General features: G+C 50.8%; 1 protein-coding gene across 6 annotated transcripts in view; it reads left to right on the plus strand.

Moving 5' to 3' along the window:
- Nucleotides 1-3,927: 3,927 nt before the first annotated feature.
- MGRN1 (mahogunin ring finger 1) overlaps nucleotides 3,928-13,770 on the plus strand; it is a 56,729-nt gene continuing 46,886 nt past the window's right edge. For 3 of the 6 annotated variants that reach the window (XM_045874818.3, XM_045874822.3, XM_045874823.3), the window contains exon 1: nucleotides 3,928-4,163. In XM_045874818.3, the coding sequence (XP_045730774.1) occupies nucleotides 4,076-4,163 (88 nt within the window). In that variant the 5' untranslated portion in view covers nucleotides 3,928-4,075. The remainder of the gene's footprint in view (nucleotides 4,164-13,770) is intronic. The other 3 variants (XM_064592484.1, XM_045874821.3, XM_064592485.1) reach the window with 1 other exon arrangement.

Raw genomic sequence — 13,770 nt, forward strand, 5'->3', positions numbered from 1 at the left:
CCCGCATCGGGCTCCCTGCTCCTTGGGAGCCGGCTTCTCTCTCTCTCTCTGTCTCTCATGAATAAATAAATTTAAAAAAAAAAAAAAAAAAGAATGGCTCCTCTTCTTAACAAAGCACGGTAAGCATGAATTGATGTGGGTAAAGCGCCCAGCACGAGGTAGGTGGCTCTGAAAGTGGTTATTGCTGTCCCTGTTACACCAGGATAGCATCAGGGCATGCTGGAAGGTAAGCGGGTTTTGGTGCCAGACAGACCTGGGTATGAGTCAACTCTGCTGCTTACTAACTGATGTTGGATAAGCTACTGCAGCCTTGAGCTTTGTTTCATTTGTAGAACCCGAGGTAGCAGTGTGGGGCAATCCCAGGCCTGCTGAGGGGATTAATACCCGTGCAGTGGTCAGCAAGGGCCCAGCACTCAGTGTACAATTTCTAGTACTCATCTCTTTGCCTGCGTCTGGACCACTCTAGGGAGCCCAAGCCCCATTTTACTGATGAAGAAACAGGCTGGAATCCAAACCACCTTATGCTCTTGCCAGTGTTCAGAGCCAGTGGAGAACAGGCACCCAGTAGGCCATGAGGGTGTATTTCTGGCGAGTGAGAGAGGGCACTGCCCTGGCAGGGCCCACTAGGGGATTTTCTGGCTCAGGGAAGTACCTTTCCCCTTCTCCCTATCCTTACCCAGCAACACTCAGTTACCTGCCCAGGCTTGTCCAGCTCAGAAGGAGAACTTACAAACCAGCAGGCTGGCTGAGGTGAGGCAAATGAGGCTGGCAGGAGCAAAGGTTACTCCTCTGGCCCCCATGGCACCCCTAGCCTGCTAGTTTTCCCAGGGGCAGCAGGGAAGGAAAAAACAATCTTGTTTTTAGCCAGAATCAGCCTGGCAGGAGAGTGGACTTTGGATTTCTTAGCTAGCTCAGATGGGTCCTGACAGCTGGGACCAGCAGATAGGACAGGGAGACAAAAAGGTATTTCTAGCAGTGCCCACATCTTACCTGAAGTTCTGGGAAGTTGGGTGCCCTGCCAAAGTCTCCCCAGCATGCCCTGGCCTCCTCCTTCCCACCTCCATCCATTTTTCCTTTTCCTTTTTTTCCCCAAGATTTTACGTTATCTCCACACCCAATGTGTGGATGTTATCTCCACACCCACAATTCTCTGATCAAGAGTCTCATGCTCCACTGACTGAGCCAGCCAGGCACCCTTCCACCTCCATTCTTTCAAATACTCCATAGATCATTGAGTGCCTGATTCTGGGAGCACAAGAATGAATAGGCAAGGAGGCTCAGGAAGAAGTCTGGACTCAAGGACTCATCACGCATTAACTGTGTCTAGTGTCTGTTTCAAAAGACCCAGTGCTGGCTGACTGAGAGGATTTGAGATCTGGCCACTGCCTCACTCTTGACCTCTGTTCCTATACCCTCCCCCCCATCTGAATTTAACCACACTGACCTTTGAGCCCCTGGATCATGCTTAGCTCCTTGAAGTCTCAGGGCCTTTGCACATAGTGTTTCCTGGGCTTGGAACCTGGACTGGCTTACCTCCTTAGAGTTTGCTCCCCTGCTGGTTTGCTCTTATTTGTATTTCAAATCTTGGCTTAAATGTTACCTCTCCAGAGAAGCCTTCCCTGACACTCCTATCAATAAGTCTCCCCTATTATTTCATTGCACCTCTATTCTCCTATAGCACTCACCACATTTTGTATTTATGCACCTGTTAACCTTTTAAGTGTGTCTCCTCACTAACCTGCATGCTCCACATCTAGGGTTCTTCCATTTGATCCCAGTTGCCTGGCTCCTAGCCTGGCTCATTGCGTGTTACATAGTAGCTGCATGGTAAATATTTGTTGAATAAATAAATGAATCAGCACAGATGTTGACAGTAGAACTAGTAACAAATCAGAAAGGGCCTGCCTCCCAGCAGGGCATGGATAAGCACAGAAAGAACAAGTCCAAAGCTCTATTAAGAGGAATGTTTAATCAAACACCCAGCCCATGGAAACGACTGCCCTGGCCCAGGATCTATAGAAAGGACACGCTCCTAGGGTTGTTTTTCAATGAGAACATCAGGGTCTGTCCTACTCTCCTTTCCTCCCCCCCAAGCAGGGAGGCCAGTAAATTGAATTCAGTGTTGGTATATGTATGTGTGTATACACACAAATGTTATGTGACTTAATAAAGATAAGGGAAGAAAGATCACACGGTGGGGGGGGGGGTGTCTTCAGGCCCATCTGGTGGCAAGGGACATGAAACTTAGCACATCGGGATGTTTCTGCCTCTGGGGTGGCCGGGGAGTATGGCAGTAACTTCATTACTGTTTATCTACTGCAGCCTAAGTGGGGTACTTCACTTCTTCTAGCTTCACTTTCCTTTTTTCATGAATTGGGGATGAAAATAAAAGCTACATCAGAAAATTAAATGAGAGGGGGCGCCTGGGTGGCTCAGTCCTTAAGGGTCTGCCTTCGGCTCAGGTCATGGTCCCAGGGTCCAGGGATCGAGCCCCACATCGGGCTCCCTGCTCCGTGGGAAGCCTGCTTCTCCCTCTCCCACTCCCCCTGCTTGTGTTCCCTCTCTCGCTGTGTCTCTCTCTGTCAAATAAATAAAATCTTTAAAAAAAAAAAAAGAGACTATGTCTTTTTTTTTTTTAAAGATTTTATTTATTTATTTGAGAGAGAGAGAGCATGAGAGGGGGAGGGTCAGAGGGAGAAGCAGACTCCCTGCCAAGCAGAGAGCCCGACGCGGGACTCGATCCCGGGACTCCAGGATCATGACCTGAGCCGAAGGCAGTCGCTTAACCAACTGAGCCACCCAGGCGCCCAAAAGAGACTATGTCTTAACACGATGTCTGGCACATAGTAGGTGCTCAGTAAATGGGGATCTTGATTGTAAAGCTGAGATTTAATCAGACGCCTCCAAGACCTAGACTCTACTCATAAGCACATAAATCTTTCACCTCTTATTAATTTTGGCTTCCCAGGTTCCCTGACAATAGAAGGTTGTGTTCTGGACTCTGGCCTCCTGAGGGGCAGGACTCGTTTTAATGTGGAATGTGGTGCATTTATCATTTGAGACCCTTCGCCAGCTGCGCCCTCCCCAGCTGCTTTCCTGGTAGAGCAGGCTTGCCTTGGGAAGCCACTTTCTTCTTGGAACCCCAGTTTCTCAACTGAAGAGTAGGTGAAAACAATCTCCACTTGGCCTACTTACAGAATTTTATGTGAATCAAAAGCCAGGAAAGTACATTGCAACCTGCAAGCCTTTAATCCTGACCAATTTTTTAAACGTGCCTTCAGCACCTCATATGCAGCCGTCCCTTGTGCCTCAGTTTCTCTATGTGTAAAATGGGGAGAGGTCTGTGGGGCTGTAAAATTATGTCTTCAAAGTAATTGTTCTGGACGTGGAGCCAAAGAGAAGCCTTGAGTCCTGGAAAAGGCTAAAAGAAGCGCTTAGCTTCTCCTGTGAACCCCAACTCCTACTCGGCTTGGGTTCCATCCCAGCTATTGCCGGGTGGCAGGTAAAGGTGTGCCCTCTTCTGGACGGGGCAGGAGATCGACCCTGGGAAGTGGGGAGAACCATTGTGGCTCAGGGAGATATTTTAGAGAGGGGGTAAATGGAAGGGGCTGGGTTCCTATAAGAATCTATATATGGACAGATTATCAGGAGACTAAAGAGTTAGGATGTTAGTGACGTGTTTGCAATGCAGAGGAAAAGTCAGTTTGTGGTGTGGGTGATGGTTCCTTCCCTCTGGATTCAGGTCCATTTGGTTTGTCCCGGAGTCCTGGTCAGCGTCTTCACTGGGCCGCGGCGAAGGGCATCCTGGGACATGTAGTTCTTTGGTGGGCTTCCTGCGTCGCAGCCCGTCGCCGTCGGCGGCGAGGGGACTGCATTTCCCGAGGTGCCTCGGGCCCGGGGGGCGGAGGGCCGCCGTGGCGTCGGGGCCCCGGCCGAGCTGGGGGTTGGGCCTTGGAGGCCGAGGAGCCCGCGGCTGTGGGCGAGTGTCCGTGTGGCCTGGTTCGGGCCATGTCCGCGTGAGGACGCCGCCGCCGCCCGCGTCCCGGCCCCGGCCCGGCCCGGCTTGCCGCGCACCATGGGCTCCATCCTGAGCCGCCGCATCGCGGGCGTGGAGGACATCGACATCCAGGCGAACTCGGCCTATCGCTACCCGCCGAAGTCCGGTGAGCGGCAGGCGCGGCCCCGGGCGCGCAGCAGGGCGAGGCCTGGGGCGGAACGCGGGGTGGGCAGGGCGCGCCCGCGCGGTGCGCCCCGCAGAGGGTGCGGTGGGCTCTGCTAGGCCCCTGGCCCTCCCTGCGTCTCCCGGCCTGGGGCTCCGCGCGACCTCCACTCAGACCGTGGGTGGGGCCCCGGGCTGCCTGCCCCGTCCCGGCGGGGTGACCTTGGGTCAGTCATTTCGCCCGCGCACGCCTCAGCTCCCTCGTCCGCACACAGGGGAGACTGAGTAGGAAACCGCAGGGCGGGGGTGAGGTTCGTGGCCCGACGCTGGCGAGGGGTCAGCACGGTGCCCGGCGCTTCGCTTGTGCTTACAAAGTGGTCATTGTCAAAGGGATTGACTTCACACCATCGCCAGTTTTGGTTTTCTTTGGTGGCTTAGTGTGACGACCCGGCCAATGGTACTGAACACTCGCCACGCCATCTGGACAGAAGCTGAGCTCTCTGGTGACCTCCTGGTGCCTGTGAATGGTGGGTGGGTAGGGGCAGTGACGCTGGGCCCAAGGAGATTATGATCAATGGGGTCCTTGCTGGAGAACAGGAGACTGGTTGGAGGGGACCTACCTGGTTCTCTGGTCTCTTTTTTTGTGGCAGGGAGACCTGAGACACCAGCGAGAAAGTGACTTTTCCAAGGTCTCAGAACTGGATGGAAGTGCCTCTGGGAGCAGGACCACAAATCCGACTCCCAGTCGACTTGTTCCCACTGTTTTGCTGGCCCTAAAGAGTGTGGCCTGATCCAGAACTTTAGCTTGGGTTCCTCTCTCTCCATCTCCTCATGGGGGGTCATTTGCCATGGAAAGAAAAGAAGAAAAAGGACAGAGAATTTGGACATGAGGGGGACTTTGAGGTTGGGTCTCCTGATCCTGGCTTCTGAAGAATCTGATCTGATATGGTGGTCTCCTAGACCTCACAATTGGCCCTGGGACACCCACCAGGCCAGGTTTCCTTCCAGTGTAGTCCAGGACCACCCACTGCCACTGGTGGGAAGCTTGTTAAACATGTATTTTCCAGGCCCTGCCTCAGACCTGCTGGGGCCTAGGAAGCTGCATTTAAACCCATTTCTCAAGTGAGTCTCATGTCCACTCAAATTTGAGAACTGCTTTGCCCTGATTTTGGAAGCCCAAGAGGGAGAGTGTCTCGGAAAATAGAGGGGTGGAGACGAGCACAGTTTTTGGAACAGTCAGAGTGGGCAGAAGGCACTGTTGCCTGCTTGTATCCCAGGCACAAGTGCAGGGCAGCCCAGCCTGGTGTGGGGACACTTGGAGGCCAGTGGGCTGACATCCCCAGATCTGATTGAAGCAGTTGTTTGAATTCATTCTCTTCCATCTCTGAAGTTCTTCCAGCCTGTCTTTGGCTGAGTGACTCTAGGCAAGTTGCTCTGCCCCCTGGGTCACAGTTTCCTCATCTGTACAATGCGTTGATCCTTGAACAGTGCTCAGAATAGTGCCTGGCACCGAAAGTCTTCATAAAATATTAATTGCTGTAATGGCTTAAAAAGGAAATTAGGTGGCCAATTCAGACCCTGATAGCTGCTAGCAGTGGCATGGCAGAGATATCAAAGTTTTATGTGGCATTTCCTGTATAACCTGGGACTAGGACACACTTGATGTCCCTTCACATGGGTGTTTGGACAAAACCACAAATACAAGGCCTTTATAACACCACTTTCACCAGATTCTGTGTGGTAGACCTTGCTAATCATTCAGGACACTCTTTGTCACCAAGCCTGGACTTGGTTTCAGAATCCATTAATAAACACCCTGGTCAGCCACAACTAATCGATTGGGTCTGTCACCCAAGATGAATGTCATAGGCTACCTTAGAGCACCACAGCAGTGCTCTCCTGGACCTGTCCGGTCTGAAAGCTGTCCCCTCAGCTTCCTTGTCTCTCGGGCCACCTTGCTCAGGGAGGAGGGTCAGTCTGAGAAATGACCTTAGTAGTACTTTCCTATGTTTCCCCAGGGGTGGACTGGGGACCCCAGGGGAGTTCCAGATGATTTTTAAGGGATGGCCCCATGGACCTTCAAACACTTGATGAGAAAGTTATCTTTTCAGGTCTCTGTTAATTTTATTGATAATATCAAGGAGAGAAAAATGATTGGATGTTAATATTTTTTAACACATACATAATACTGTCAAATCCCTTTCAGTTTTATTGAGACGTAATTGACATATAATGTTGTGCAAGTTTAATGTGTATACCCTAATGATTTGATATGTGTACACTTGGAAAGATGATCACCACAATATAGGGTGAGTTAACACCCTCCTCTCTACACCTTTTTTTTGATGTTGGGAACTTCTAAGATCTCTTTCTTTTGCTTGTGGAACTTTCAGCATGTACTGCAAAGGTTCCTAGTTCAAATTTAATAACATTTGCTTTGTTTTCATTGTATTTACTTATTCATTTTACGTTTTAAGTGGCTTTATTGAGATATAAATTGTGTGCCATACAACGCATCCATTGTAAACATATGATTTGTTGACTTTCAGTAAATGTATAGAACTGTGCAGCCATCACCACAGTCAGGTTTTAGACATTTCCAGCACCCTCCAAAGTTTCCTTGTGCCTATTTGCAGTCAGTCTGTGCCTCCACCTGACCCCCACCCCATTACTCTGACCTGCTTTCTGTCTTTAAAAATGTGCCCTCTCTGGACACTTCATATAAAAGGAATCATTCAACATGTAGTCTCTCTTGTGTCTGGCTTCTTGTACTTGGAACAATTTCTTTCAAATTCATCCATGTTGTAACAGATACCATACATTTTATTTATTTACCAGTTAACATTTGGGTTGTTTCCACTTTTTGGCTATAATGAATAATGTTGCTACGAACACTGCACGTTTGTGTGGCTCTTTTCAATTCTCTTTAGTATACACCTAGGAGAGGAATTGCTGGGTCAGATGGTGACTCTATGCTTGACCTTTTGATGAACTGCCAGACTGTTTGCATAGTGTCTGTTTCATTTTACATTCCCATCAGCAGTGTGTGAGGGTTCCAGTGCTCCACATCCTTGCCAACACTTATTATTGTCTACCTTTTTTTTTTTTTAATAGGCTCTACGCCCAATATGGGGCTTGAACTCACAACCCTGAGATCAAGAGCCGTGTGCTGTACTTACTGAGTCAGCCAGGTGCTCCTTTGCCTTTTTCTTTTTTTTTTTTTTAAAGATTTTATTTATTTATTTATTTGAGAGAGAGAGTGAGAGAGAGAAAGAGCACAAGAGGGGGGAGCAGGAGAGGGAGAAGCAGACTCCCTGCTGAGCAGGGAGCCCGGTGCGGGACTCGATCCCAGGACTCCAGGATCATGACCTGAGCCGAAGGCAGTTGCTTAACCAACTGAGCCACCCAGGCGCCCTGCCTTTTTCATTATAACTATCCTTGTGGGTGTGAGGTGGTATCTCATTGTGGTTTTGATTTGCATTTCCCTGATTGATGTGGAACACCTTTTCACGTGCTTATTAGCCATTTGTATACTGTGTGTGTGTGTGTGAGAGAGACAGAGAGAGAGAGAGAGAGAGAGAGAGGGAGAGAGGAGAGAGCCTGCAGCATGAGCACATGTGCCAGACATCTGTTTTTCTCTTTTGTGCATTTTTTAAAGATTGGATTGTTTGTCTTCTTACTGAGTTGTAACAGTTCCTTATTCTGGGTACAATGATACAATTCCTTTATCAGCTCTGTGATTTGGTAATATTTTTTCCTAGTCTGTGACTTGTCTTCATTTTTCTTTTCTTTTTTTTTTTTTTTTAAAGATTTTATTTATTTGCAAGAGAAAGAAGGAGAGACAGAGAGCATGAGAGGGAGGAGGGTCAGAGGGAGAAGCAGACTCCCCGCCGAGCAGGGAGCCCGATGCGGGACTTGATCCCGGGACTCCAGGATCATGACCTGAGCCGAAGGCAGTCGCCCAACCAACTGAGCCACCCAGGCGCCCTGTCTTCATTTTTCTTAATGGTGTCTTTTGAGGATCAAAGGTTTTTAAATTTTGGTTAAGTTCAATTTATCAGTTTTTTTTAGTGGTTAATGTTTTTGGAGTTATATCTAGGAGATCTTTGCCTAGGCCAAGGTAACAAAGATTTTCTATGTTTTTTCCTCAGAAGTTTTACAGTTTCAGTTCATGCATTTGGGTCTGTGGTCCATTTAGTTCCAATTTTCATATGTGCTGCCGAAGCAAGCACTGTGATCCATATTGAGGTAATGTTTTCATGTGTAGTTCCAGGTAAAACTATGAGGTCTTTTTTTGCATATGGATATTGAATTATTTCATTATCATTTGTTGAGAAGACTATTCTTGTCCCATCCAGCTGCCTCTGCACCTTTGTAAAAAATCAGTTCACCATAAACGGTGAGGGTTTATTTCTGTACTCCGTTGCCCTGATCACACAGCTGGCCTGTTTTCAGCAGAGGGTCAGAGCAGGAGCGAGGACACCATGGCTGAGCCCGTACAGAGAAGGTGCAGACATGCAGGAGAGGGCCCGGAGCGTAACAGGTGCTCACGCAGAGTACCTGGCTGTGGGCAGCTGCTGCCACAGTCAGACCTCCTACTGACGTTATTACTGTTAATTGTGTGTCTCAGAGTGATGCTGTCTGCCCTGTGCTGGTGTTTGAGGGAGGTCGTGCTGGGACCAGGTCATGACCCAGGAGAAGTGTCAGAAGGGGAGGCAATCAGACATGTGACCTACCAACCCAGGCAGGGGACGGAGTGGAGGGGAGATACGCCCCAGACCTAAACCTTGTGTATGTACGTGTGCTTTCTGAATGTTTTCACCTCCTTTATCTTATTGAGCCTTGCCTTATCCTTGTGACACCAAACTTTTGTCCTCTGGTGGAGGAACTAGAAATCAGACTGAGCCTTTTGTCACTCAGTATCTGAGCCTGGTGTGCAGTAGGCGCTTAACAAATGCTTGTGCAACAGGCCCCGAAGGAAACCAACCCCATCTCCCTAGTGTATGGGCTGCTCAGACTGGGCTGCATCTTATCCCTCGGTGTGTCGGGCAGGGTCTGATGACTCCTGGGTCTCCTGCCATGTGATGGAGCCGCCCAAGGTGCGTGCAAGACTTTTGGTGTGTACTTTGGTGTTGCCGGCAGTCTAGGAACATCTCGTGAGCACTTGTGTTGGGGTTTACCCTTTGCAGAGTAGGGCCTTGCTGACTGATTTCTTTGGCTTCTGAAGGAGAGAGCCGAGGCTGGTGTTGCAGATGAGAGAGGACATTCTCTATCACCGGGGGCGTTCTGGGTCTCTGGGCCATCCCTGTCCAAGGGAGTGAGCTTGTGCTGAGCCCCGTGGCAGTAGGATGGAGGGTGGGGAGAAGGGGGCTCCTGCACCCGGGAGGTTCACCTTCCTGCTCAGAGACCCGCACCATCATCACCAGCGTGGTGCGGCTCCACTGGATTCCCGTTCAGCTTCCCCATGTCCCCTGTGCCGTTCACAGATGAGAACTAGTTCTGTGCTTCCGCTCTTGTTAACTGGGTTTGGGTTTTATCATTGGAATAGCTGCGTAAATAAACTGTATTTTCTGAGCTTCAGTTGTTAATACTTCGGGTAAAAACAAAAGCAGCAAGAAGCCTGTTAAATGGGCCATGGTGGGTGGGCATCTGAGTCCCTGCTTCCGGGAAGAAGCAGCCCGGGGTCGCTGGGATTTAGAAGCCTGCCATCGGTGCCCGGGCCCTGGGGCCGTGGGGAGCTGAGGTTTGGTGGGTCTCCCCGTTGGAGTGTTGTTTGCCCGTGGGGCCGGGAGCTCGGTGTGCTTGTTTCTGAGGTCTTGTATCGTTTACTCAGTTCCGGGCGTGTGCCGGGGCACAGCGACTCTGGGGACCTTTCATAGTTTCTCTGGGGATCGTTGAGAAACTGTCACCTTTTGTTGACTTGAAAATAACCTGGCTGTCATCCAGCTCCTGCCAGCCTTCCTGCCCTGGGCTTTGTTGGACTTTACCGTGCATGGGCCGACTCCACAGGCCCATAGGGCCTGGCGCTCCCGGTGAGGAAAGCCCGAGCTTGTGCTGGTCTGGTCGCAGAGCCAGTGGGCCTTTTACCCCTGCCCGGGGAGGTGGCTGCTGCCATTCCACAGCCCACCATGGCTCCCAGGGCCCAGCCACCTGGGGTAAAGAGGGTGTGGGTGCTTATGGGTCTGTGTGCGCATGTGTGTGTCTTCTTCCTCACAGTTGGGGTGACCTTTATTGTGTTTACAACACACCCATCCACAGACATGGAAAGTTGAGGATTAGTTTAGCACAGGAGATTGAACCCAGGAGCAGTCCTCTGCCCCCCACCCCCAGCCAGTAGAGGTGCAGTGGGAGGAGCACTAGATTCCGAGTCCTGAGGCCCGAGTCTGGCCCTGGTCTATGGCCTTGAGCCAGGAGCTTGCTCTCTGGCCCCATTTCCCTGACTCACTGGGGTGAATCTCTGGTGCCCCAGGCCTCTTTCCAGATCTGACTCTGAGAGTCCACGGGAGCTGGCAGGGTGAGACCACGCCCTGCTCTGCCCAACCTTTGTTTTTCAGCAGGCCCAGAAGTTTCCTGGAGGATGTCCTGTACTTCCTGGATGATCCCGGCAGGCAGTGACCACTGCCGTCTACTTCTCCTCCCAAACCCAGTGCGGCCCAGACCAGACATTTGCATGGGGCCATGTTCCATTTCCTGTGTGGTTATGTTGTCACGCAGCCTCACTATTCTGTGTTATTCCATAAAATGGTGTCCCATAAAAGGGCAGATGGTGTCACAGGCACTCCGTGCCCTATGCAGCGCCTGATGCGGCCTCCGTCAATAACCGTACAGTTGTTTGCTTCCACCAGCTGCCCCTGCGTCTGCCCAGCTCCTCAGAGATGGGGGATCTGGGCTTAGCCCCGGCCTGTGCCACAGGGGGTGGCCATCCCACCAGGGTGGGAGTGAGAGGGAGGAGGAGTGAGGCCTACGCCCTCTGCCATGTGCAGAAAAGCACATGGTCTGGAACCTTGTGGGAGAGGGTCCTGTGCTGTCTAACCCGAAATCCCTCCTCGGCTTGCTTAGTGATAGAGCCAGGTGAGGAGGCACAAGGCTTGAGGAGTGACTGATGGAACATCTCTCCACCTCTGTGTCTGAAGGATTTCCTCTGTCTTTTCCTCCTGCCTGATACTGATTCAGGCCCTCCCACTTGGTCCTGGGTGCTCAGCACCCGCAGGGCGGGCAGACTGCCGTACTGGCCCCCTCCAGGTGGTCCTGGCGTCCACCGTTCTGATAACTGCAGCTTTCTGTCGTCCACACCTCCTGCCCCAGATGATATCCCCGAGTGACCAGACTCCCTGGGTTCCTCTAGGGGGAATCAAAAGAAGGAATTGTGTTTGGTTCATGGCTTAAGAAATGTGTGTGTGTATACACACATACACAGATCTTCCTCAGATCTTGATGGGACTGTGTGCCCATAAACCCATCGTAAGCTGAAAAGACTGGAAGTCGAAAATACATTGAATACACCTAACTTAATGAACATTTTTTTTTAAGATTTTATTTATTTGACAGAGTGAGAGAGCACAAGCAGGGGGAGCAGCAGAGGGAGAGGGAGAAGCAGGCTCCCCGCCAAGCAGGGAGCCCGGTGAGGGGCTTGATCCCAGGACCCTGGGATCATGGCCTGAGCGGAAAGCAGCCACTTAACTGACTGAGCCACCCAGGTGCCCCCCTACTGCACATTGTAACTTAGCTTTGCCTACCTTAAATGTGCTCAGAACACCTACGTTAGCCTACAGGTAGGCAAAATCGTCTAACACAAAGCCTATTTTATAATAGTGTTCGATACCCATGTAATTTGTTGAATACTGTACTGAAAGTGAAACACAGAATGGTTGGGTGCGGAAGGGCGGTGAGTATGAGTTGTAGACCCTGTGGCTGCATTGCTGACTGGGAGCTGGGGCTCCTGCTACTGCCCAGCAACCCAAGAGAAGATCCCACCGATCCCACCACAGATCATTAGCCCGGGAAAAGATCCACATTCACAATTTGAAGTATGGGTTTGAATGAATGCCTGTCGCTTTTGCACCATTGTAAAGTCTAAAACTTGTATGTTGAACCGTTGTAAGTCAGGGACTGTATATATGTTTAACATGAAAGCGTAGCAGGTGTTTAGAGAATGTGCAAAGCATAAGCTTGATGAATGATCACACAGTGAACGTATTGAAGGAATAGAACAGTAGCAGCCCCCCAAGCCCCTTGGTGCCCCTTCCCAATCTCTGCCTCCTTCCTCCCTGGGAAACCCCTTCCGACTCCACTAGAGGTGATTTTGCCTGTTTCTGAATTTGATATAAATAACTGGCTGCTCTTTGCTCCACACTCAGTGATGATAGGCCCTAACGCTGTTCGTGGGGGCGATTTGGTCTCTGCTGTGTTACATCCCCGTGTCTGTTGAGGCCTCTGTGTCTTCATCCGTTCATGTGCAGGGGCGTTGGGCGCATTTCCAGTTTGGGCCCCTACGGAAAATGCTGCCATGGAGCCTCCCGTGCCTGCTCTGGTGCCCAGGAGTCAGGTTTCCTGCGGTCCGTGTTTTTCCTAATTGTGGTAAAATACACGTAATTATGACCATTCTAACCATTTCAAGTGTGCAGTTCAGTGACATTAAGTACCTTCACCTTGTTGTGCAGCCGTGCACCGATCCACTGTCATTTCTCTACGACTCTTTCCCCTGTGTGCCCTTTACACCCTGGCTCCCCGCTCCCAGCCCCGGGCAGCCAGCACTCTTGGTGTTAGCGACTTTTGACCTCTCCCACCCCCAGTACCCTCTCTGGGTCACGGTCGCACCTGGCAGTGGGTGCTGGGGCCCACAGGCGCGGGTTTGGCTCCAGCAGGTTTTGCAGACAGGTTTTTGGAACTGTTGAGCCCATTCACACTCCCATGGGCGGAGCAGGGTGCTGACTGCTGTGCATTCTCACCCACACTGGGGAGTGTCAGCTGTGTGTGGTTTGTTGTGGTCTAACTTTAGCCAAGGAAAGCTCTTGGAGTTTTAATTTTTTTCCCTGATGGCTGGTGAGGTTGGGCACCTTTTCATATGGAAATTACCATTCATTTCTCTTCCTCTTTTTGTGAGGTGTCTGTTGAAATCATTTGCATGTTTTTCATATTGGATTGTCTCCTTTCTCACTGATTTGCAGGAGTTCTTTCCTAAGTGCTTTTTATTACATTTTTAATTCTTTGGAAATTGGCTGCCGCTATGGCATTTATGCAGACTAGCTTGGGCAGGAGGTAGAATGTACCAGAAAGCTGGTGGGGGGTGGGTCTCTGGAACCCAAGGGTGGGAAGCCAATAAGTGGAAGCCAACTGAACACAAAAGCCTCTCGTCCCCTCTGGTCTCAGCATCCTTCTGCTGCGATTTGCCCAAAGCTGACTGCCACCCATCTGGGGCCCTCAAGGACCAAGTCCTTTGGTCTCTGGTCCAGTTCCGCAGGAGAGAGAATCCACGTGTTGGTCCAGCACGGTCAGGTGTCCACCTTGGCCAGCCAGCAGTGTCTAGGGGGTGGGAGCTGCATGGTCTGCTGGCAGCTGGGGCCTACCACCAAACTGGGTGGTGGAGGCTGTTTCCAGAAAAGGGAAGGACC

Source organism: Mirounga angustirostris, unplaced genomic scaffold (genome assembly GCF_029215605.1).
Source record: "Mirounga angustirostris isolate CCGP_5_RB_7025 unplaced genomic scaffold, mMirAng1.0.hap1 SCAF_5, whole genome shotgun sequence".
Classification (NCBI taxonomy): Eukaryota; Metazoa; Chordata; class Mammalia; order Carnivora; family Phocidae; genus Mirounga; species Mirounga angustirostris.